The following is a 24320-nucleotide window of genomic DNA, read 5'->3' as shown; positions in this document are numbered from 1 at the left end:
GGGGGGGGTGGGGGGGGGGGGGGGTGGGGGGGGGGGGGGGTGGGGGGGGGGGGGGGTGGGGGGGGGGGGGGGTGGGGGGGGGGGGGGGTGGGGGGGGGGGGGGGTGGGGGGGGGGGGGGGTGGGGGGGGGGGGGGGTGGGGGGGGGGGGGGGTGGGGGGGGGGGGGGGTGGGGGGGGGGGGGGGTGGGGGGGGGGGGGGGTGGGGGGGGGGGGGGGTGGGGGGGGGGGGGGGTGGGGGGGGGGGGGGGTGGGGGGGGGGGGGGGTGGGGGGGGGGGGGGGTGGGGGGGGGGGGGGGTGGGGGGGGGGGGGGGTGGGGGGGGGGGGGGGTGGGGGGGGGGGGGGGTGGGGGGGGGGGGGGGTGGGGGGGGGGGGGGGTGGGGGGGGGGGGGGGTGGGGGGGGGGGGGGGTGGGGGGGGGGGGGGGTGGGGGGGGGGGGGGGTGGGGGGGGGGGGGGGTGGGGGGGGGGGGGGGTGGGGGGGGGGGGGGGTGGGGGGGGGGGGGGGTGGGGGGGGGGGGGGGTGGGGGGGGGGGGGGGTGGGGGGGGGGGGGGGTGGGGGGGGGGGGGGGTGGGGGGGGGGGGGGGTGGGGGGGGGGGGGGGTGGGGGGGGGGGGGGGTGGGGGGGGGGGGGGGTGGGGGGGGGGGGGGGTGGGGGGGGGGGGGGGTGGGGGGGGGGGGGGGTGGGGGGGGGGGGGGGTGGGGGGGGGGGGGGGTGGGGGGGGGGGGGGGTGGGGGGGGGGGGGGGTGGGGGGGGGGGGGGGTGGGGGGGGGGGGGGGTGGGGGGGGGGGGGGGTGGGGGGGGGGGGGGGTGGGGGGGGGGGGGGGTGGGGGGGGGGGGGGGTGGGGGGGGGGGGGGGTGGGGGGGGGGGGGGGTGGGGGGGGGGGGGGGTGGGGGGGGGGGGGGGTGGGGGGGGGGGGGGGTGGGGGGGGGGGGGGGTGGGGGGGGGGGGGGGTGGGGGGGGGGGGGGGTGGGGGGGGGGGGGGGTGGGGGGGGGGGGGGGTGGGGGGGGGGGGGGGTGGGGGGGGGGGGGGGTGGGGGGGGGGGGGGGTGGGGGGGGGGGGGGGTGGGGGGGGGGGGGGGTGGGGGGGGGGGGGGGTGGGGGGGGGGGGGGGTGGGGGGGGGGGGGGGTGGGGGGGGGGGGGGGTGGGGGGGGGGGGGGGTGGGGGGGGGGGGGGGTGGGGGGGGGGGGGGGTGGGGGGGGGGGGGGGTGGGGGGGGGGGGGGGTGGGGGGGGGGGGGGGTGGGGGGGGGGGGGGGTGGGGGGGGGGGGGGGTGGGGGGGGGGGGGGGTGGGGGGGGGGGGGGGTGGGGGGGGGGGGGGGTGGGGGGGGGGGGGGGTGGGGGGGGGGGGGGGTGGGGGGGGGGGGGGGTGGGGGGGGGGGGGGGTGGGGGGGGGGGGGGGTGGGGGGGGGGGGGGGTGGGGGGGGGGGGGGGTGGGGGGGGGGGGGGGTGGGGGGGGGGGGGGGTGGGGGGGGGGGGGGGTGGGGGGGGGGGGGGGTGGGGGGGGGGGGGGGTGGGGGGGGGGGGGGGTGGGGGGGGGGGGGGGTGGGGGGGGGGGGGGGTGGGGGGGGGGGGGGGTGGGGGGGGGGGGGGGTGGGGGGGGGGGGGGGTGGGGGGGGGGGGGGGTGGGGGGGGGGGGGGGTGGGGGGGGGGGGGGGTGGGGGGGGGGGGGGGTGGGGGGGGGGGGGGGTGGGGGGGGGGGGGGGTGGGGGGGGGGGGGGGTGGGGGGGGGGGGGGGTGGGGGGGGGGGGGGGTGGGGGGGGGGGGGGGTGGGGGGGGGGGGGGGTGGGGGGGGGGGGGGGTGGGGGGGGGGGGGGGTGGGGGGGGGGGGGGGTGGGGGGGGGGGGGGGTGGGGGGGGGGGGGGGTGGGGGGGGGGGGGGGTGGGGGGGGGGGGGGGTGGGGGGGGGGGGGGGTGGGGGGGGGGGGGGGTGGGGGGGGGGGGGGGTGGGGGGGGGGGGGGGTGGGGGGGGGGGGGGGTGGGGGGGGGGGGGGGTGGGGGGGGGGGGGGGTGGGGGGGGGGGGGGGTGGGGGGGGGGGGGGGTGGGGGGGGGGGGGGGTGGGGGGGGGGGGGGGTGGGGGGGGGGGGGGGTGGGGGGGGGGGGGGGTGGGGGGGGGGGGGGGTGGGGGGGGGGGGGGGTGGGGGGGGGGGGGGGTGGGGGGGGGGGGGGGTGGGGGGGGGGGGGGGTGGGGGGGGGGGGGGGTGGGGGGGGGGGGGGGTGGGGGGGGGGGGGGGTGGGGGGGGGGGGGGGTGGGGGGGGGGGGGGGTGGGGGGGGGGGGGGGTGGGGGGGGGGGGGGGTGGGGGGGGGGGGGGGTGGGGGGGGGGGGGGGTGGGGGGGGGGGGGGGTGGGGGGGGGGGGGGGTGGGGGGGGGGGGGGGTGGGGGGGGGGGGGGGTGGGGGGGGGGGGGGGTGGGGGGGGGGGGGGGTGGGGGGGGGGGGGGGTGGGGGGGGGGGGGGGTGGGGGGGGGGGGGGGTGGGGGGGGGGGGGGGTGGGGGGGGGGGGGGGTGGGGGGGGGGGGGGGTGGGGGGGGGGGGGGGTGGGGGGGGGGGGGGGTGGGGGGGGGGGGGGGTGGGGGGGGGGGGGGGTGGGGGGGGGGGGGGGTGGGGGGGGGGGGGGGTGGGGGGGGGGGGGGGTGGGGGGGGGGGGGGGTGGGGGGGGGGGGGGGTGGGGGGGGGGGGGGGTGGGGGGGGGGGGGGGTGGGGGGGGGGGGGGGTGGGGGGGGGGGGGGGTGGGGGGGGGGGGGGGTGGGGGGGGGGGGGGGTGGGGGGGGGGGGGGGTGGGGGGGGGGGGGGGTGGGGGGGGGGGGGGGTGGGGGGGGGGGGGGGTGGGGGGGGGGGGGGGTGGGGGGGGGGGGGGGTGGGGGGGGGGGGGGGTGGGGGGGGGGGGGGGTGGGGGGGGGGGGGGGTGGGGGGGGGGGGGGGTGGGGGGGGGGGGGGGTGGGGGGGGGGGGGGGTGGGGGGGGGGGGGGGTGGGGGGGGGGGGGGGTGGGGGGGGGGGGGGGTGGGGGGGGGGGGGGGTGGGGGGGGGGGGGGGTGGGGGGGGGGGGGGGTGGGGGGGGGGGGGGGTGGGGGGGGGGGGGGGTGGGGGGGGGGGGGGGTGGGGGGGGGGGGGGGTGGGGGGGGGGGGGGGTGGGGGGGGGGGGGGGTGGGGGGGGGGGGGGGTGGGGGGGGGGGGGGGTGGGGGGGGGGGGGGGTGGGGGGGGGGGGGGGTGGGGGGGGGGGGGGGTGGGGGGGGGGGGGGGTGGGGGGGGGGGGGGGTGGGGGGGGGGGGGGGTGGGGGGGGGGGGGGGTGGGGGGGGGGGGGGGTGGGGGGGGGGGGGGGTGGGGGGGGGGGGGGGTGGGGGGGGGGGGGGGTGGGGGGGGGGGGGGGTGGGGGGGGGGGGGGGTGGGGGGGGGGGGGGGTGGGGGGGGGGGGGGGTGGGGGGGGGGGGGGGTGGGGGGGGGGGGGGGTGGGGGGGGGGGGGGGTGGGGGGGGGGGGGGGTGGGGGGGGGGGGGGGTGGGGGGGGGGGGGGGTGGGGGGGGGGGGGGGTGGGGGGGGGGGGGGGTGGGGGGGGGGGGGGGTGGGGGGGGGGGGGGGTGGGGGGGGGGGGGGGTGGGGGGGGGGGGGGGTGGGGGGGGGGGGGGGTGGGGGGGGGGGGGGGTGGGGGGGGGGGGGGGTGGGGGGGGGGGGGGGTGGGGGGGGGGGGGGGTGGGGGGGGGGGGGGGTGGGGGGGGGGGGGGGTGGGGGGGGGGGGGGGTGGGGGGGGGGGGGGGTGGGGGGGGGGGGGGGTGGGGGGGGGGGGGGGTGGGGGGGGGGGGGGGTGGGGGGGGGGGGGGGTGGGGGGGGGGGGGGGTGGGGGGGGGGGGGGGTGGGGGGGGGGGGGGGTGGGGGGGGGGGGGGGTGGGGGGGGGGGGGGGTGGGGGGGGGGGGGGGTGGGGGGGGGGGGGGGTGGGGGGGGGGGGGGGTGGGGGGGGGGGGGGGTGGGGGGGGGGGGGGGTGGGGGGGGGGGGGGGTGGGGGGGGGGGGGGGTGGGGGGGGGGGGGGGTGGGGGGGGGGGGGGGTGGGGGGGGGGGGGGGTGGGGGGGGGGGGGGGTGGGGGGGGGGGGGGGTGGGGGGGGGGGGGGGTGGGGGGGGGGGGGGGTGGGGGGGGGGGGGGGTGGGGGGGGGGGGGGGTGGGGGGGGGGGGGGGTGGGGGGGGGGGGGGGTGGGGGGGGGGGGGGGTGGGGGGGGGGGGGGGTGGGGGGGGGGGGGGGTGGGGGGGGGGGGGGGTGGGGGGGGGGGGGGGTGGGGGGGGGGGGGGGTGGGGGGGGGGGGGGGTGGGGGGGGGGGGGGGTGGGGGGGGGGGGGGGTGGGGGGGGGGGGGGGTGGGGGGGGGGGGGGGTGGGGGGGGGGGGGGGTGGGGGGGGGGGGGGGTGGGGGGGGGGGGGGGTGGGGGGGGGGGGGGGTGGGGGGGGGGGGGGGTGGGGGGGGGGGGGGGTGGGGGGGGGGGGGGGTGGGGGGGGGGGGGGGTGGGGGGGGGGGGGGGTGGGGGGGGGGGGGGGTGGGGGGGGGGGGGGGTGGGGGGGGGGGGGGGTGGGGGGGGGGGGGGGTGGGGGGGGGGGGGGGTGGGGGGGGGGGGGGGTGGGGGGGGGGGGGGGTGGGGGGGGGGGGGGGTGGGGGGGGGGGGGGGTGGGGGGGGGGGGGGGTGGGGGGGGGGGGGGGTGGGGGGGGGGGGGGGTGGGGGGGGGGGGGGGTGGGGGGGGGGGGGGGTGGGGGGGGGGGGGGGTGGGGGGGGGGGGGGGTGGGGGGGGGGGGGGGTGGGGGGGGGGGGGGGTGGGGGGGGGGGGGGGTGGGGGGGGGGGGGGGTGGGGGGGGGGGGGGGTGGGGGGGGGGGGGGGTGGGGGGGGGGGGGGGTGGGGGGGGGGGGGGGTGGGGGGGGGGGGGGGTGGGGGGGGGGGGGGGTGGGGGGGGGGGGGGGTGGGGGGGGGGGGGGGTGGGGGGGGGGGGGGGTGGGGGGGGGGGGGGGTGGGGGGGGGGGGGGGTGGGGGGGGGGGGGGGTGGGGGGGGGGGGGGGTGGGGGGGGGGGGGGGTGGGGGGGGGGGGGGGTGGGGGGGGGGGGGGGTGGGGGGGGGGGGGGGTGGGGGGGGGGGGGGGTGGGGGGGGGGGGGGGTGGGGGGGGGGGGGGGTGGGGGGGGGGGGGGGTGGGGGGGGGGGGGGGTGGGGGGGGGGGGGGGTGGGGGGGGGGGGGGGTGGGGGGGGGGGGGGGTGGGGGGGGGGGGGGGTGGGGGGGGGGGGGGGTGGGGGGGGGGGGGGGTGGGGGGGGGGGGGGGTGGGGGGGGGGGGGGGTGGGGGGGGGGGGGGGTGGGGGGGGGGGGGGGTGGGGGGGGGGGGGGGTGGGGGGGGGGGGGGGTGGGGGGGGGGGGGGGTGGGGGGGGGGGGGGGTGGGGGGGGGGGGGGGTGGGGGGGGGGGGGGGTGGGGGGGGGGGGGGGTGGGGGGGGGGGGGGGTGGGGGGGGGGGGGGGTGGGGGGGGGGGGGGGTGGGGGGGGGGGGGGGTGGGGGGGGGGGGGGGTGGGGGGGGGGGGGGGTGGGGGGGGGGGGGGGTGGGGGGGGGGGGGGGTGGGGGGGGGGGGGGGTGGGGGGGGGGGGGGGTGGGGGGGGGGGGGGGTGGGGGGGGGGGGGGGTGGGGGGGGGGGGGGGTGGGGGGGGGGGGGGGTGGGGGGGGGGGGGGGTGGGGGGGGGGGGGGGTGGGGGGGGGGGGGGGTGGGGGGGGGGGGGGGTGGGGGGGGGGGGGGGTGGGGGGGGGGGGGGGTGGGGGGGGGGGGGGGTGGGGGGGGGGGGGGGTGGGGGGGGGGGGGGGTGGGGGGGGGGGGGGGTGGGGGGGGGGGGGGGTGGGGGGGGGGGGGGGTGGGGGGGGGGGGGGGTGGGGGGGGGGGGGGGTGGGGGGGGGGGGGGGTGGGGGGGGGGGGGGGTGGGGGGGGGGGGGGGTGGGGGGGGGGGGGGGTGGGGGGGGGGGGGGGTGGGGGGGGGGGGGGGTGGGGGGGGGGGGGGGTGGGGGGGGGGGGGGGTGGGGGGGGGGGGGGGTGGGGGGGGGGGGGGGTGGGGGGGGGGGGGGGTGGGGGGGGGGGGGGGTGGGGGGGGGGGGGGGTGGGGGGGGGGGGGGGTGGGGGGGGGGGGGGGTGGGGGGGGGGGGGGGTGGGGGGGGGGGGGGGTGGGGGGGGGGGGGGGTGGGGGGGGGGGGGGGTGGGGGGGGGGGGGGGTGGGGGGGGGGGGGGGTGGGGGGGGGGGGGGGTGGGGGGGGGGGGGGGTGGGGGGGGGGGGGGGTGGGGGGGGGGGGGGGTGGGGGGGGGGGGGGGTGGGGGGGGGGGGGGGTGGGGGGGGGGGGGGGTGGGGGGGGGGGGGGGTGGGGGGGGGGGGGGGTGGGGGGGGGGGGGGGTGGGGGGGGGGGGGGGTGGGGGGGGGGGGGGGTGGGGGGGGGGGGGGGTGGGGGGGGGGGGGGGTGGGGGGGGGGGGGGGTGGGGGGGGGGGGGGGTGGGGGGGGGGGGGGGTGGGGGGGGGGGGGGGTGGGGGGGGGGGGGGGTGGGGGGGGGGGGGGGTGGGGGGGGGGGGGGGTGGGGGGGGGGGGGGGTGGGGGGGGGGGGGGGTGGGGGGGGGGGGGGGTGGGGGGGGGGGGGGGTGGGGGGGGGGGGGGGTGGGGGGGGGGGGGGGTGGGGGGGGGGGGGGGTGGGGGGGGGGGGGGGTGGGGGGGGGGGGGGGTGGGGGGGGGGGGGGGTGGGGGGGGGGGGGGGTGGGGGGGGGGGGGGGTGGGGGGGGGGGGGGGTGGGGGGGGGGGGGGGTGGGGGGGGGGGGGGGTGGGGGGGGGGGGGGGTGGGGGGGGGGGGGGGTGGGGGGGGGGGGGGGTGGGGGGGGGGGGGGGTGGGGGGGGGGGGGGGTGGGGGGGGGGGGGGGTGGGGGGGGGGGGGGGTGGGGGGGGGGGGGGGTGGGGGGGGGGGGGGGTGGGGGGGGGGGGGGGTGGGGGGGGGGGGGGGTGGGGGGGGGGGGGGGTGGGGGGGGGGGGGGGTGGGGGGGGGGGGGGGTGGGGGGGGGGGGGGGTGGGGGGGGGGGGGGGTGGGGGGGGGGGGGGGTGGGGGGGGGGGGGGGTGGGGGGGGGGGGGGGTGGGGGGGGGGGGGGGTGGGGGGGGGGGGGGGTGGGGGGGGGGGGGGGTGGGGGGGGGGGGGGGTGGGGGGGGGGGGGGGTGGGGGGGGGGGGGGGTGGGGGGGGGGGGGGGTGGGGGGGGGGGGGGGTGGGGGGGGGGGGGGGTGGGGGGGGGGGGGGGTGGGGGGGGGGGGGGGTGGGGGGGGGGGGGGGTGGGGGGGGGGGGGGGTGGGGGGGGGGGGGGGTGGGGGGGGGGGGGGGTGGGGGGGGGGGGGGGTGGGGGGGGGGGGGGGTGGGGGGGGGGGGGGGTGGGGGGGGGGGGGGGTGGGGGGGGGGGGGGGTGGGGGGGGGGGGGGGTGGGGGGGGGGGGGGGTGGGGGGGGGGGGGGGTGGGGGGGGGGGGGGGTGGGGGGGGGGGGGGGTGGGGGGGGGGGGGGGTGGGGGGGGGGGGGGGTGGGGGGGGGGGGGGGTGGGGGGGGGGGGGGGTGGGGGGGGGGGGGGGTGGGGGGGGGGGGGGGTGGGGGGGGGGGGGGGTGGGGGGGGGGGGGGGTGGGGGGGGGGGGGGGTGGGGGGGGGGGGGGGTGGGGGGGGGGGGGGGTGGGGGGGGGGGGGGGTGGGGGGGGGGGGGGGTGGGGGGGGGGGGGGGTGGGGGGGGGGGGGGGTGGGGGGGGGGGGGGGTGGGGGGGGGGGGGGGTGGGGGGGGGGGGGGGTGGGGGGGGGGGGGGGTGGGGGGGGGGGGGGGTGGGGGGGGGGGGGGGTGGGGGGGGGGGGGGGTGGGGGGGGGGGGGGGTGGGGGGGGGGGGGGGTGGGGGGGGGGGGGGGTGGGGGGGGGGGGGGGTGGGGGGGGGGGGGGGTGGGGGGGGGGGGGGGTGGGGGGGGGGGGGGGTGGGGGGGGGGGGGGGTGGGGGGGGGGGGGGGTGGGGGGGGGGGGGGGTGGGGGGGGGGGGGGGTGGGGGGGGGGGGGGGTGGGGGGGGGGGGGGGTGGGGGGGGGGGGGGGTGGGGGGGGGGGGGGGTGGGGGGGGGGGGGGGTGGGGGGGGGGGGGGGTGGGGGGGGGGGGGGGTGGGGGGGGGGGGGGGTGGGGGGGGGGGGGGGTGGGGGGGGGGGGGGGTGGGGGGGGGGGGGGGTGGGGGGGGGGGGGGGTGGGGGGGGGGGGGGGTGGGGGGGGGGGGGGGTGGGGGGGGGGGGGGGTGGGGGGGGGGGGGGGTGGGGGGGGGGGGGGGTGGGGGGGGGGGGGGGTGGGGGGGGGGGGGGGTGGGGGGGGGGGGGGGTGGGGGGGGGGGGGGGTGGGGGGGGGGGGGGGTGGGGGGGGGGGGGGGTGGGGGGGGGGGGGGGTGGGGGGGGGGGGGGGTGGGGGGGGGGGGGGGTGGGGGGGGGGGGGGGTGGGGGGGGGGGGGGGTGGGGGGGGGGGGGGGTGGGGGGGGGGGGGGGTGGGGGGGGGGGGGGGTGGGGGGGGGGGGGGGTGGGGGGGGGGGGGGGTGGGGGGGGGGGGGGGTGGGGGGGGGGGGGGGTGGGGGGGGGGGGGGGTGGGGGGGGGGGGGGGTGGGGGGGGGGGGGGGTGGGGGGGGGGGGGGGTGGGGGGGGGGGGGGGTGGGGGGGGGGGGGGGTGGGGGGGGGGGGGGGTGGGGGGGGGGGGGGGTGGGGGGGGGGGGGGGTGGGGGGGGGGGGGGGTGGGGGGGGGGGGGGGTGGGGGGGGGGGGGGGTGGGGGGGGGGGGGGGTGGGGGGGGGGGGGGGTGGGGGGGGGGGGGGGTGGGGGGGGGGGGGGGTGGGGGGGGGGGGGGGTGGGGGGGGGGGGGGGTGGGGGGGGGGGGGGGTGGGGGGGGGGGGGGGTGGGGGGGGGGGGGGGTGGGGGGGGGGGGGGGTGGGGGGGGGGGGGGGTGGGGGGGGGGGGGGGTGGGGGGGGGGGGGGGTGGGGGGGGGGGGGGGTGGGGGGGGGGGGGGGTGGGGGGGGGGGGGGGTGGGGGGGGGGGGGGGTGGGGGGGGGGGGGGGTGGGGGGGGGGGGGGGTGGGGGGGGGGGGGGGTGGGGGGGGGGGGGGGTGGGGGGGGGGGGGGGTGGGGGGGGGGGGGGGTGGGGGGGGGGGGGGGTGGGGGGGGGGGGGGGTGGGGGGGGGGGGGGGTGGGGGGGGGGGGGGGTGGGGGGGGGGGGGGGTGGGGGGGGGGGGGGGTGGGGGGGGGGGGGGGTGGGGGGGGGGGGGGGTGGGGGGGGGGGGGGGTGGGGGGGGGGGGGGGTGGGGGGGGGGGGGGGTGGGGGGGGGGGGGGGTGGGGGGGGGGGGGGGTGGGGGGGGGGGGGGGTGGGGGGGGGGGGGGGTGGGGGGGGGGGGGGGTGGGGGGGGGGGGGGGTGGGGGGGGGGGGGGGTGGGGGGGGGGGGGGGTGGGGGGGGGGGGGGGTGGGGGGGGGGGGGGGTGGGGGGGGGGGGGGGTGGGGGGGGGGGGGGGTGGGGGGGGGGGGGGGTGGGGGGGGGGGGGGGTGGGGGGGGGGGGGGGTGGGGGGGGGGGGGGGTGGGGGGGGGGGGGGGTGGGGGGGGGGGGGGGTGGGGGGGGGGGGGGGTGGGGGGGGGGGGGGGTGGGGGGGGGGGGGGGTGGGGGGGGGGGGGGGTGGGGGGGGGGGGGGGTGGGGGGGGGGGGGGGTGGGGGGGGGGGGGGGTGGGGGGGGGGGGGGGTGGGGGGGGGGGGGGGTGGGGGGGGGGGGGGGTGGGGGGGGGGGGGGGTGGGGGGGGGGGGGGGTGGGGGGGGGGGGGGGTGGGGGGGGGGGGGGGTGGGGGGGGGGGGGGGTGGGGGGGGGGGGGGGTGGGGGGGGGGGGGGGTGGGGGGGGGGGGGGGTGGGGGGGGGGGGGGGTGGGGGGGGGGGGGGGTGGGGGGGGGGGGGGGTGGGGGGGGGGGGGGGTGGGGGGGGGGGGGGGTGGGGGGGGGGGGGGGTGGGGGGGGGGGGGGGTGGGGGGGGGGGGGGGTGGGGGGGGGGGGGGGTGGGGGGGGGGGGGGGTGGGGGGGGGGGGGGGTGGGGGGGGGGGGGGGTGGGGGGGGGGGGGGGTGGGGGGGGGGGGGGGTGGGGGGGGGGGGGGGTGGGGGGGGGGGGGGGTGGGGGGGGGGGGGGGTGGGGGGGGGGGGGGGTGGGGGGGGGGGGGGGTGGGGGGGGGGGGGGGTGGGGGGGGGGGGGGGTGGGGGGGGGGGGGGGTGGGGGGGGGGGGGGGTGGGGGGGGGGGGGGGTGGGGGGGGGGGGGGGTGGGGGGGGGGGGGGGTGGGGGGGGGGGGGGGTGGGGGGGGGGGGGGGTGGGGGGGGGGGGGGGTGGGGGGGGGGGGGGGTGGGGGGGGGGGGGGGTGGGGGGGGGGGGGGGTGGGGGGGGGGGGGGGTGGGGGGGGGGGGGGGTGGGGGGGGGGGGGGGTGGGGGGGGGGGGGGGTGGGGGGGGGGGGGGGTGGGGGGGGGGGGGGGTGGGGGGGGGGGGGGGTGGGGGGGGGGGGGGGTGGGGGGGGGGGGGGGTGGGGGGGGGGGGGGGTGGGGGGGGGGGGGGGTGGGGGGGGGGGGGGGTGGGGGGGGGGGGGGGTGGGGGGGGGGGGGGGTGGGGGGGGGGGGGGGTGGGGGGGGGGGGGGGTGGGGGGGGGGGGGGGTGGGGGGGGGGGGGGGTGGGGGGGGGGGGGGGTGGGGGGGGGGGGGGGTGGGGGGGGGGGGGGGTGGGGGGGGGGGGGGGTGGGGGGGGGGGGGGGTGGGGGGGGGGGGGGGTGGGGGGGGGGGGGGGTGGGGGGGGGGGGGGGTGGGGGGGGGGGGGGGTGGGGGGGGGGGGGGGTGGGGGGGGGGGGGGGTGGGGGGGGGGGGGGGTGGGGGGGGGGGGGGGTGGGGGGGGGGGGGGGTGGGGGGGGGGGGGGGTGGGGGGGGGGGGGGGTGGGGGGGGGGGGGGGTGGGGGGGGGGGGGGGTGGGGGGGGGGGGGGGTGGGGGGGGGGGGGGGTGGGGGGGGGGGGGGGTGGGGGGGGGGGGGGGTGGGGGGGGGGGGGGGTGGGGGGGGGGGGGGGTGGGGGGGGGGGGGGGTGGGGGGGGGGGGGGGTGGGGGGGGGGGGGGGTGGGGGGGGGGGGGGGTGGGGGGGGGGGGGGGTGGGGGGGGGGGGGGGTGGGGGGGGGGGGGGGTGGGGGGGGGGGGGGGTGGGGGGGGGGGGGGGTGGGGGGGGGGGGGGGTGGGGGGGGGGGGGGGTGGGGGGGGGGGGGGGTGGGGGGGGGGGGGGGTGGGGGGGGGGGGGGGTGGGGGGGGGGGGGGGTGGGGGGGGGGGGGGGTGGGGGGGGGGGGGGGTGGGGGGGGGGGGGGGTGGGGGGGGGGGGGGGTGGGGGGGGGGGGGGGTGGGGGGGGGGGGGGGTGGGGGGGGGGGGGGGTGGGGGGGGGGGGGGGTGGGGGGGGGGGGGGGTGGGGGGGGGGGGGGGTGGGGGGGGGGGGGGGTGGGGGGGGGGGGGGGTGGGGGGGGGGGGGGGTGGGGGGGGGGGGGGGTGGGGGGGGGGGGGGGTGGGGGGGGGGGGGGGTGGGGGGGGGGGGGGGTGGGGGGGGGGGGGGGTGGGGGGGGGGGGGGGTGGGGGGGGGGGGGGGTGGGGGGGGGGGGGGGTGGGGGGGGGGGGGGGTGGGGGGGGGGGGGGGTGGGGGGGGGGGGGGGTGGGGGGGGGGGGGGGTGGGGGGGGGGGGGGGTGGGGGGGGGGGGGGGTGGGGGGGGGGGGGGGTGGGGGGGGGGGGGGGTGGGGGGGGGGGGGGGTGGGGGGGGGGGGGGGTGGGGGGGGGGGGGGGTGGGGGGGGGGGGGGGTGGGGGGGGGGGGGGGTGGGGGGGGGGGGGGGTGGGGGGGGGGGGGGGTGGGGGGGGGGGGGGGTGGGGGGGGGGGGGGGTGGGGGGGGGGGGGGGTGGGGGGGGGGGGGGGTGGGGGGGGGGGGGGGTGGGGGGGGGGGGGGGTGGGGGGGGGGGGGGGTGGGGGGGGGGGGGGGTGGGGGGGGGGGGGGGTGGGGGGGGGGGGGGGTGGGGGGGGGGGGGGGTGGGGGGGGGGGGGGGTGGGGGGGGGGGGGGGTGGGGGGGGGGGGGGGTGGGGGGGGGGGGGGGTGGGGGGGGGGGGGGGTGGGGGGGGGGGGGGGTGGGGGGGGGGGGGGGTGGGGGGGGGGGGGGGTGGGGGGGGGGGGGGGTGGGGGGGGGGGGGGGTGGGGGGGGGGGGGGGTGGGGGGGGGGGGGGGTGGGGGGGGGGGGGGGTGGGGGGGGGGGGGGGTGGGGGGGGGGGGGGGTGGGGGGGGGGGGGGGTGGGGGGGGGGGGGGGTGGGGGGGGGGGGGGGTGGGGGGGGGGGGGGGTGGGGGGGGGGGGGGGTGGGGGGGGGGGGGGGTGGGGGGGGGGGGGGGTGGGGGGGGGGGGGGGTGGGGGGGGGGGGGGGTGGGGGGGGGGGGGGGTGGGGGGGGGGGGGGGTGGGGGGGGGGGGGGGTGGGGGGGGGGGGGGGTGGGGGGGGGGGGGGGTGGGGGGGGGGGGGGGTGGGGGGGGGGGGGGGTGGGGGGGGGGGGGGGTGGGGGGGGGGGGGGGTGGGGGGGGGGGGGGGTGGGGGGGGGGGGGGGTGGGGGGGGGGGGGGGTGGGGGGGGGGGGGGGTGGGGGGGGGGGGGGGTGGGGGGGGGGGGGGGTGGGGGGGGGGGGGGGTGGGGGGGGGGGGGGGTGGGGGGGGGGGGGGGTGGGGGGGGGGGGGGGTGGGGGGGGGGGGGGGTGGGGGGGGGGGGGGGTGGGGGGGGGGGGGGGTGGGGGGGGGGGGGGGTGGGGGGGGGGGGGGGTGGGGGGGGGGGGGGGTGGGGGGGGGGGGGGGTGGGGGGGGGGGGGGGTGGGGGGGGGGGGGGGTGGGGGGGGGGGGGGGTGGGGGGGGGGGGGGGTGGGGGGGGGGGGGGGTGGGGGGGGGGGGGGGTGGGGGGGGGGGGGGGTGGGGGGGGGGGGGGGTGGGGGGGGGGGGGGGTGGGGGGGGGGGGGGGTGGGGGGGGGGGGGGGTGGGGGGGGGGGGGGGTGGGGGGGGGGGGGGGTGGGGGGGGGGGGGGGTGGGGGGGGGGGGGGGTGGGGGGGGGGGGGGGTGGGGGGGGGGGGGGGTGGGGGGGGGGGGGGGTGGGGGGGGGGGGGGGTGGGGGGGGGGGGGGGTGGGGGGGGGGGGGGGTGGGGGGGGGGGGGGGTGGGGGGGGGGGGGGGTGGGGGGGGGGGGGGGTGGGGGGGGGGGGGGGTGGGGGGGGGGGGGGGTGGGGGGGGGGGGGGGTGGGGGGGGGGGGGGGTGGGGGGGGGGGGGGGTGGGGGGGGGGGGGGGTGGGGGGGGGGGGGGGTGGGGGGGGGGGGGGGTGGGGGGGGGGGGGGGTGGGGGGGGGGGGGGGTGGGGGGGGGGGGGGGTGGGGGGGGGGGGGGGTGGGGGGGGGGGGGGGTGGGGGGGGGGGGGGGTGGGGGGGGGGGGGGGTGGGGGGGGGGGGGGGTGGGGGGGGGGGGGGGTGGGGGGGGGGGGGGGTGGGGGGGGGGGGGGGTGGGGGGGGGGGGGGGTGGGGGGGGGGGGGGGTGGGGGGGGGGGGGGGTGGGGGGGGGGGGGGGTGGGGGGGGGGGGGGGTGGGGGGGGGGGGGGGTGGGGGGGGGGGGGGGTGGGGGGGGGGGGGGGTGGGGGGGGGGGGGGGTGGGGGGGGGGGGGGGTGGGGGGGGGGGGGGGTGGGGGGGGGGGGGGGTGGGGGGGGGGGGGGGTGGGGGGGGGGGGGGGTGGGGGGGGGGGGGGGTGGGGGGGGGGGGGGGTGGGGGGGGGGGGGGGTGGGGGGGGGGGGGGGTGGGGGGGGGGGGGGGTGGGGGGGGGGGGGGGTGGGGGGGGGGGGGGGTGGGGGGGGGGGGGGGTGGGGGGGGGGGGGGGTGGGGGGGGGGGGGGGTGGGGGGGGGGGGGGGTGGGGGGGGGGGGGGGTGGGGGGGGGGGGGGGTGGGGGGGGGGGGGGGTGGGGGGGGGGGGGGGTGGGGGGGGGGGGGGGTGGGGGGGGGGGGGGGTGGGGGGGGGGGGGGGTGGGGGGGGGGGGGGGTGGGGGGGGGGGGGGGTGGGGGGGGGGGGGGGTGGGGGGGGGGGGGGGTGGGGGGGGGGGGGGGTGGGGGGGGGGGGGGGTGGGGGGGGGGGGGGGTGGGGGGGGGGGGGGGTGGGGGGGGGGGGGGGTGGGGGGGGGGGGGGGTGGGGGGGGGGGGGGGTGGGGGGGGGGGGGGGTGGGGGGGGGGGGGGGTGGGGGGGGGGGGGGGTGGGGGGGGGGGGGGGTGGGGGGGGGGGGGGGTGGGGGGGGGGGGGGGTGGGGGGGGGGGGGGGTGGGGGGGGGGGGGGGTGGGGGGGGGGGGGGGTGGGGGGGGGGGGGGGTGGGGGGGGGGGGGGGTGGGGGGGGGGGGGGGTGGGGGGGGGGGGGGGTGGGGGGGGGGGGGGGTGGGGGGGGGGGGGGGTGGGGGGGGGGGGGGGTGGGGGGGGGGGGGGGTGGGGGGGGGGGGGGGTGGGGGGGGGGGGGGGTGGGGGGGGGGGGGGGTGGGGGGGGGGGGGGGTGGGGGGGGGGGGGGGTGGGGGGGGGGGGGGGTGGGGGGGGGGGGGGGTGGGGGGGGGGGGGGGTGGGGGGGGGGGGGGGTGGGGGGGGGGGGGGGTGGGGGGGGGGGGGGGTGGGGGGGGGGGGGGGTGGGGGGGGGGGGGGGTGGGGGGGGGGGGGGGTGGGGGGGGGGGGGGGTGGGGGGGGGGGGGGGTGGGGGGGGGGGGGGGTGGGGGGGGGGGGGGGTGGGGGGGGGGGGGGGTGGGGGGGGGGGGGGGTGGGGGGGGGGGGGGGTGGGGGGGGGGGGGGGTGGGGGGGGGGGGGGGTGGGGGGGGGGGGGGGTGGGGGGGGGGGGGGGTGGGGGGGGGGGGGGGTGGGGGGGGGGGGGGGTGGGGGGGGGGGGGGGTGGGGGGGGGGGGGGGTGGGGGGGGGGGGGGGTGGGGGGGGGGGGGGGTGGGGGGGGGGGGGGGTGGGGGGGGGGGGGGGTGGGGGGGGGGGGGGGTGGGGGGGGGGGGGGGTGGGGGGGGGGGGGGGTGGGGGGGGGGGGGGGTGGGGGGGGGGGGGGGTGGGGGGGGGGGGGGGTGGGGGGGGGGGGGGGTGGGGGGGGGGGGGGGTGGGGGGGGGGGGGGGTGGGGGGGGGGGGGGGTGGGGGGGGGGGGGGGTGGGGGGGGGGGGGGGTGGGGGGGGGGGGGGGTGGGGGGGGGGGGGGGTGGGGGGGGGGGGGGGTGGGGGGGGGGGGGGGTGGGGGGGGGGGGGGGTGGGGGGGGGGGGGGGTGGGGGGGGGGGGGGGTGGGGGGGGGGGGGGGTGGGGGGGGGGGGGGGTGGGGGGGGGGGGGGGTGGGGGGGGGGGGGGGTGGGGGGGGGGGGGGGTGGGGGGGGGGGGGGGTGGGGGGGGGGGGGGGTGGGGGGGGGGGGGGGTGGGGGGGGGGGGGGGTGGGGGGGGGGGGGGGTGGGGGGGGGGGGGGGTGGGGGGGGGGGGGGGTGGGGGGGGGGGGGGGTGGGGGGGGGGGGGGGTGGGGGGGGGGGGGGGTGGGGGGGGGGGGGGGTGGGGGGGGGGGGGGGTGGGGGGGGGGGGGGGTGGGGGGGGGGGGGGGTGGGGGGGGGGGGGGGTGGGGGGGGGGGGGGGTGGGGGGGGGGGGGGGTGGGGGGGGGGGGGGGTGGGGGGGGGGGGGGGTGGGGGGGGGGGGGGGTGGGGGGGGGGGGGGGTGGGGGGGGGGGGGGGTGGGGGGGGGGGGGGGTGGGGGGGGGGGGGGGTGGGGGGGGGGGGGGGTGGGGGGGGGGGGGGGTGGGGGGGGGGGGGGGTGGGGGGGGGGGGGGGTGGGGGGGGGGGGGGGTGGGGGGGGGGGGGGGTGGGGGGGGGGGGGGGTGGGGGGGGGGGGGGGTGGGGGGGGGGGGGGGTGGGGGGGGGGGGGGGTGGGGGGGGGGGGGGGTGGGGGGGGGGGGGGGTGGGGGGGGGGGGGGGTGGGGGGGGGGGGGGGTGGGGGGGGGGGGGGGTGGGGGGGGGGGGGGGTGGGGGGGGGGGGGGGTGGGGGGGGGGGGGGGTGGGGGGGGGGGGGGGTGGGGGGGGGGGGGGGTGGGGGGGGGGGGGGGTGGGGGGGGGGGGGGGTGGGGGGGGGGGGGGGTGGGGGGGGGGGGGGGTGGGGGGGGGGGGGGGTGGGGGGGGGGGGGGGTGGGGGGGGGGGGGGGTGGGGGGGGGGGGGGGTGGGGGGGGGGGGGGGTGGGGGGGGGGGGGGGTGGGGGGGGGGGGGGGTGGGGGGGGGGGGGGGTGGGGGGGGGGGGGGGTGGGGGGGGGGGGGGGTGGGGGGGGGGGGGGGGGGGGGGGGGGGGGGGTGGGGGGGGGGGGGGGTGGGGGGGGGGGGCTTCTTTGCAAGTTGGCTGGCTCCTGAAGACTCCAAGGGCTTGATGAACAGGTTGCAACATGATGAAGGTCTCCAGGAGAACTCTCACCCATTACAACCACAAAAGAAAACCCTGAAACAATAAACTTCAACATTTACAACATAGCAAAAACAACAACTACCTTCCCAGTAGTTCCCAACAATATTGCAATTACCTTCACAAGGTGTTAAGGGCTTATAGAAATCAAGGTCCGAGTCTGGTACCCTTGTCTTCTGCGAAGAGCTCTTGCAGCCTTTCTGCTGCTCTCAGTCTCCACCCCCTTACTGGTTCAAACCATTCTGGGCATGGGGGTTACAACTACAGATGGCTTCAACCCCTCACTCCCCTCTTTATGTACCCACGGGAGGCCAGATGTTCTTATGGCGGAGTTGACATCATCCCGGCTGGCCAAATGCCTGGCTGAACAGGTCCGTTTTGCAGGCCCTGCGGAAACTTTGTAAGTCCTGCCGGGCCCTGATCTCACCTGGAAGCCTGTTCCACCAGGTAGGGCTCAGAGCCGTAAAAGCCCTGGCCCTTGTAGAGGCCAGCCGGATCGCCTTGGGGCCAGGGATCACCAGTAGGTCCGCCTCCGACGAGCGGAGAGGCCTAGAAGGGCGGTATAGGGAGAGACGGTCCCTCAGATAAGCAGGGCCAAGGCCGCGAATGGCTTTGAAGGCCAATACCAAAACTTTAAACATGACCCGGTACTCGATTGGCAGCCAGTGCAGTTGGTACAGGACCGGCGTAATCCGGTCCCTAGTTGTCATCCCAGAAAGGAGCCTGGCTGCTGCATTCCTGATGCTGTTTCGTAATAAAGAAACCAACTGAATACAGAGTCTTCTTATGGAACAAATCAGGTGCACGACCGTTGAAGAGACAATGAGACCGGGGGTCAGCCGTGTGGAATCTAATTCCTCATAGAGAATCTGAGTTTAGTATTGAATCCAAGTGTAAGAGGAAAAGCCTCAGCATTTGCTTGGAAGCTGTTTTGTGTTGTACAGTGTGATTCAAGTGAATGTTTTACTGCTTTTCGTTTTGAGCCTTTGGTTCGAAACGTTCTCGGAGCGGTTGACGTTTGTTGAGAGTTAAACTGTTAAGCCTCCTGGATTTATACAGCCTGCTGTGCTTCGAGGCTTCGGAGTATAATTGTTTGGCGGTCTCACATTAGAACTGCGCCAGCCCTCAATTGTTTAGTTACTGTGGTGGAACCACCTGGAAACTGGCAGCCCGAGGATGCTCCCGGCTTACAAAAGTGATGCTTCTCCGGCTGTTCGGAAGCCCCTCCTGCTATAGTGGTTGGAGAAAGGCGAGGCTCGGCTCTTCGCTCTGGAGGAGAGATGTGCTGAGGAAGCCAGCCCAGGGAACGCACTGGCAGGCAGGGACGGAGTGAGGGGAAACCGCGCCTGGGGCGTGCGTATGACTTGTGCCCCTGCCGCAGCGCCGTCTGCCCCTGCCGCAGTGCCCTCTGCCTCTGGAACGCCCCTGGAATGCCCCGGCCCCCCCCCCCCCCCGGTCGCAGCACGCACCCAAGGCGTCTCCCTCCTGCCCCGTTGGCACTACGCCACTGCTGGCAGGCATCTGTGGACGCCAGAAGTTTGTAGTGGAACTAAACTTTCTTGCCCACGTGCTTCCGCCCCTGTTACCACAATTTGAACAAACTGCCGTATCGAATATGTGGAGCGGATATGAACTATGCATGAGAGAGGCTAGTTAATGGAATTTCTCCTTCTGCTGTTGTCCTATCAGAGCGCCACTGGGGCAGGATGAAGAGGGTGTTCGCCTCGGGCTGGGATCCTGATCCTTCTGTCCCGAGTTCACCAGGCAGCTTTGGGCTGGTTGTAAAACTAGGAGACACTGTCTTGCAGCCCTGAGCTCACTGGAGTTGGGGAGGGGTAGAAATGGGGTTGAAATATCAGTTGCAACAGGCAGGGAGGAGGAAGAAAGGCAGATGGGAATCCCTGCTGCCGTGTGACCCCGGGGACGGTTTGTCCCGCGCCCAAAGAAGGTCTGAAAGAGGTTGGCGCGGTTTCCCCTTTGGTCCTAATCTCATTGATCCCGAGCAGAATTTCGCCGCGTTCGCCCAGCTTCCAATTTTGCATGTCAAGGAAGCAAGGCTAAGCTCTCGTTTTTTGAAAAATAAAAAAGGGAATCTGAAATCTGTATCAATAATGTGATAATTAACTCCCCGCGGATTCGCCAGCGCTTCTTTCGGCTGCGCTGCATTCTCTGGCGCTGTTCCATCATTTGACAATTAACCTGTTGGCAGACCTACTGGAATCAGCCCAAATAAGTGACTTGGGGATTTTTAAAAATACCTCGCAAGGCCTCAGAGATCACGGCCTGCTGCAAAGGTTGGCGAGGGGGGGGGAGTAGGAGGGGGGAGCGACAAACACAGAGGTGGGATCCAGCAGGTTCTCACCAGTTCCCGAGAGTGGGTTACTAATTATTTGTGTGTGCCGAGAGGGGGCTACTAATCGGGTCTGCTTTTCCGTTAGAAATTCCATTAGGTCCAAAAATCATAAAGTCCTGTTGTTTCCTATGTGGCTGGTTAGCGACGGTAGAAAACGGGATAATTCTCCCTGTTGGGCTGTTTTAAAAACATGTTTTGGAAATATGGTAAAGTTCCTTGTTTAAGGAAAGTCTCCTTCTTTTGATTTCTAGAAACAAAATTAAGTATTTGAAAGTATTAAGTATTTGACAGGCAGTCAATTAGAGGAGAAGTTGTTGTTTCTGTTGGCAGTAGACGATAGGACTTGCTATACTGAGTTTAAATTATGGGCAGAAAGATACCAGCTGGAAATTAGGAACTTTTTTTTACAGTAAGAGCTTTTTACAGTAACAGAGAAATTATTAATGGCCCGCCCCCAGAATGCCCGGCCACGCCCCTGTCGTGCCCCGCCCAGTCCCATTGGCGCTACGCCACTGTTTGAATCCCCCCACCATGGGAACCTGTTACTAAAATGTTTGGATCCCACTACTGGACAAACACCAAAAGGTGACTTTATCCTGAGTGAGACTTGATTTATATTAGCACGAGCAGCTGTCCGGTCACCGGCACGGGCTGAGATTTCAGCTCTGCTTCTCACGAGTCTTTGTGCAGGGGCGGAGCAAGGTGAAACTGTGCCCGGGGGTGCACGTGCCCTGCGCCCCTGCCACAGCGTCGCCTGCCCCCCGCCAAGGAACGCCATGCCCACGCCATGCCCCCTCGATAGCCCGGCCACACCTCCACCGCTGCTCCGCCCGTGACGTCGCACACACCCCCACCCCGTGGGCACTATGGCACTGTCTTTGTGAGAATGGTTCCTAGACCATTCATGCAGGAAGGAGACTGCGTTCAGGAGTTTACCCCTCCTTATCTAGGCAAAGGAGGTAAAATGCTCAGGAGGAGGAACCAGAGCAAAAGGGAAGGACTCAGGCTGTTTCTCTCAAGGTCCACCCACAGGTGCCATCGCCAAAGTTATGGACCCTCAAAGGTGTAGCCCCCATCTTCTATTAGCTCCCATTGGAAACAATGGAGGATGGGGGCACCCCCTTTGGGAGTCCATAACTTTGGACCCCCTGAACCAAACCTCACCAAACCCGGGTAGTGTCATCAGGAGAGTCCCCCAAACAATCCCTGAACGTTTGGTGCTGCTAGCCCAAACAATGCACCCCCTACAGGCCAAAAACCGAAAAAGCACTGAAATGTTTAAAAAACCCACAAACGGGTGGGCGGAGCTTCGGACATGAATGGGGGGGGTTTCAAACCCGAGAGACCCCCCCCTTACCTACGTCCATGGTGAGGGGGATTGTGTAAACCACTTTGGGTCCCCACTAGGAAGAAATTGACTTCTTTGGGTCTCCCACTGGGGAGGAACCGGCTGGCCTTCCCACACTGGTGGAGGACTCCACCCGTGGCCACATCACTGGCATCAACCTGCGCAAAGAATGGCTTGGAAGGGCCTGCGTGACGCAAAATGGGCTCAGAGGGGAAAATTTCTTTTAAGTCCTGATACTCGGAGGTCCAATCCATCCCCTCCCCCCTCCTCAGCGCCTTGGCCTTAGGCCCCGCCCCTTTGGTTTTGAGCAAATCAGTTAGGGCAGTGGTTTTCAACCTGGGGGTTGGGACCCCTTTGGGGGTCGAACGACCCTTTCCCAGGGGTCACCTAAGACTCTCTGCCTCAGTGTTCTCCATCTGTAAAATGGATAAATGTTGGGGTTGGGGGTCACCACAACATGAGGAACTGTATTAAAGGGTCACGGCATTCGGAAGGTTGAGAACCACTGAGTTAGGGGGAGAGCAGTCTGTGCGAACTGGGAAACGAGATTGTGCTAAAAACTGCCAAAACCCAAGAAGGCCTGGAGCTGCCTGTGTGTGCGAAGAGCCTCCCAATCCAGCACACTTCCTCAAGTGTCAACAAAAGATGTGGGAAAACTCACGGTGGGTCAAACAATCTCGGAGTAAGCCCTGCTTGCATAAAAAGCCATAATCTGGGAAGCCTCCGCATGTCTTCTGTGCGGTGTGAACGAACACAGAGTACCGGTTCTGGTGGGTTTTCCGGGCTGCGTGGCCATGGTCTGGTGGATCTTGTTCCTAACGTTTCGCCTGCATCTGTGGCTGGCATCTTCAGAGGTGTATCACAGAGGGAAGTCTGTTACATGCTGTGTCACCGCTGTGATACACCTGTGAAGATGCCAGCCACAGATGCAGGCGAGACGTTAGGAACAAGATCCACCAGACCACGGCCACACAGCCCGGAAAACCCACCAGAACCAGGGGAATCCAGCCGCGAAAGCCTTTGACAATACATTGAATACAGAGTAACCTCTTGATTCTGTATTTCTGCCCGTAACGCAGATTTCGTCTGCTCCTTCCCTCCCACAAGCATTGAAAGGACAGAAAAGGGTAATTGTTCTTCCACTCCGATTCATAATACTAGAGGGTGGTTAGAAGGTGTTAACATGTCATTAATCCTCGCTAAAATATTCCTGAACACTCGAGATCACTTCTGATGGCTGTAATCCTTAATCCCGGATCCACGCTTCATGAAACCTTTGCATGGGAGAATTATTGTTAATTCTTCTTCTTGGTGCTGTTAAGTAAAACCAAGTTGAGTTGTTATTTTTTTAATTGCCTAATAGCGGTTAATACAATTGCAATCGGTTGCTGCAGCTCCTCAACGTGGAAATATTTGTCTTTTCGGAAGAAGTTGCTGGTGGAATAACCTATGTTGATGAGATGACGAAACCGGCTTGTGACTTTGCTCTGGCATTTGATCTTCCAAAAATAAAACCAACCACGGCACTTTGTATTCCCCTAACACACATTTGGGCCCGAAGATTCACACCTCTCTTGAGGAATGCCTCTCTGAGCACTGACGTCTCATTATCCGCTGATAGAAATCCTGTCTTTGAAACATGAAGAGAGAATTCATTTGTTATCAAGATAAATGGACCCCTTGCCTTCCTGGAGAGAGAGAGAAAGAGACGCACACCATGCCGCTGTTTCCACAAGCTTAGGGACAGGAGCCATCAAGGTGGAATCAGAGGATGCTCTTGAAAGGGTCCAATCAGAGGCACAGGTTAAGAAAAGCTTTCGGTATTCTTTGGACCGCCATTGTGAAACCTGTGCCTTTGGCAGGATTAGCCCATCTAATCTGCATCTAATGGGCCAGGCACATTTTATTCTGGGAAAAGCCCGAGCAGGGTACGGAGGTGATACCTCTCCCCCAAATTTATGATTAGGAATTGGTATTCAATGATAAACTGCTTCTGATCATGGAGGCTCCAAATAGATTGACGGCCGTTGCCTGTATGAATTGGTATTCAGTGGTAGACTGCTTCACAACAAGCGCGAGGAAGTTCCAAATAGATTGATGGGCGTTGCGCTATAGAATTGGTATTTAGTAGTAGATTGCTTCTGACCATGGAGGTTCCAAATAGATTGATGGCTGTTGCCTGTATGAGTTGGTATTCAGTGGTAGACTGCTTCTAATCGTGGAAGTTCCAAATAGATTGATGGCGTTGCCCATATGAATTGGTATTCAGTGGTAGACTGCTTCTAGTCACGGAAGTTCCAAATAGATTGATGGGTATTGCCCTATAGCAGTGGTGGCGAACCTTTGGCACTCCAGATGTTATGGACTACAATTCCCATCAGCCCCTGCCAGCATGGCCAATTGGCCATTCTGGAAGGGGCTGATGGGAATTGTAGTCCATAACATCTGAACCATCAAAGGTTTGCCACTACGGCCCTATAGAATTGGTATTTAGTGGTAGATTGCTTCTGATCATGGAGGTTCCAAATAGATTGATGGCTCTTGACTGTATGAATTGGTATTCAGTGGTAAACTGCTTCTAATCATGGAAGTTCCAAATAGATTGATGGGCATTGCCCTATAGAATTCCAACAAAAAACGCCCGCCGAATGTGCATCCTTTCGCTGCATCTGCTTCGCAAACACTTCGGCGGGGATACAAACGCTGTCCGCCTTTCAGGCGCCACAGAGCTCCAGTTGGTTTTTCGCTCCTTCAGGCTAACCATTTGGGAACAGCTAATTTGAAACGAGTGTTTTTTTCTTTCAGGGCTCTGTGTGCGCCCAGCCGTGCCCGGCGGGAACGTACGGGGTGAACTGCAGCCAGGATTGCCCGTGTCATAATGGCGGGCAGTGCGATCATGTGACGGGGGCGTGCCTGTGTACCGCCGGCTATGTGGGAGAAAGGTAGGTCTTTAACGTATGTGTTGACTTTCCTTATCGTCCACCTTCCCCCACTGAGACGCAAGGTGGATTGCAGTTTTTTTTAATGCAACAGGAATAGGTCGAGGCATGCAATAAAATAGACTTCTGCAATGTGGCCCTAAGCGCCTTCCAGTATTTCCTTTGGTGCTTAGGGCAATGGTGGCGAACCTTTGGCACTCCAGATGTTATGGACTACAATTCCCATCAGCCCCTCCCAGCATTGCCAATTGGCTGTGCTGGCAGGGGCTGATGGGAATTGTAGTCCATAACATTTGGAGTGCTAAAGGTTCGCCACCACGGGCTTAGGGCCACATTGCAGAACCCTAAGCACCTTCCAGTGTTTCCTTCCCGTATTTCCATTAGTGCTTTTCAGAAAGTGGGCGGGGCCACTGTAAATTATGGCTTATTGCTGGCTGCCCTCTTTCAAATGAAATGGTTTTCCACTGGAATGGAGCAGCAGTGGTGTAGTGGCTAAGAGCAATGGCTAAGAGCAGGTGCACTCTGATCTGGAGGAACCAGGTTTGATTCCCAGCTCTGCCGCCTGAGCTGTGGAGGCTTATCTGGGGAATTCAGATGAGCCTGTACACTCCCACACACGCCAGCTGGGTGACCTTGGGCTAGTCACAGTTCTTCTGAGCTCTCTCAGCCCCACCTACTCACAGGGTGTTTGTTGTGAGGGGGGAAGGGCAAGGAGATTGTAAGCCCCTTTGAGTCTCCTACAGGAGAGAAAGGGGGGGATAGAAATCCAAACTCCTCCTCCTCCTCCTCCTCCTCCTCCTCCTCCTTCTTCTTCTTCTTCATCTTCTTCTTCTTCTTCTTTTTCTTCTTCTTCTTCTAAGTCCATGTGTACCTCAATATCCTGCTCAGAATTTTCTTCTTCCCAGGATGTGTGAAAAGGGAGGCATTCCATTTGGCTCCGCCTCCTGACGCGGCCCTTTTCAATTTGGTCTACCTCCTGTGGCAGCCATTTTGGTGCAGCGCTAATTGCTCAAAATTCCAAAGGTGCCCACAGGATCCAAAAAGTTGAGGACCGATGCAATAAATACTAATAAGATTGGAGGACAGAATTAGGAAACAGGAGAAGACATTTCGTAGAGGAGCCTTAAAGGTAGCATACCCACTCCTTCCCTTCCTCTCCCCGCAACA

General features: G+C 79.7%; 1 protein-coding gene across 1 annotated transcript in view; it reads left to right on the top strand.

Annotated features, from left to right (window-relative positions):
• The first annotated feature begins 18219 nt into the window (after positions 1-18219).
• Positions 18220-24320, top strand: part of MEGF11 (multiple EGF like domains 11) — a 96798-nt gene continuing 90697 nt past the window's right edge. Inside the window, exons 1-5 of the mRNA XM_048482083.1 lie at positions 18220-18294; positions 19669-19746; positions 20274-20402; positions 21609-21686; positions 23020-23156. Of these exons, the coding sequence (XP_048338040.1) occupies positions 18220-18294; positions 19669-19746; positions 20274-20402; positions 21609-21686; positions 23020-23156 (497 nt within the window). The remainder of the gene's footprint in view (positions 18295-19668; positions 19747-20273; positions 20403-21608; positions 21687-23019; positions 23157-24320) is intronic.

The sequence above is a fragment of the Sphaerodactylus townsendi genome, linkage group LG17 (genome assembly GCF_021028975.2).
Source record: "Sphaerodactylus townsendi isolate TG3544 linkage group LG17, MPM_Stown_v2.3, whole genome shotgun sequence".
Taxonomy (NCBI): Eukaryota; Metazoa; Chordata; class Lepidosauria; order Squamata; family Sphaerodactylidae; genus Sphaerodactylus; species Sphaerodactylus townsendi.
This window is presented reverse-complemented; position numbering and strand designations above follow the sequence as displayed.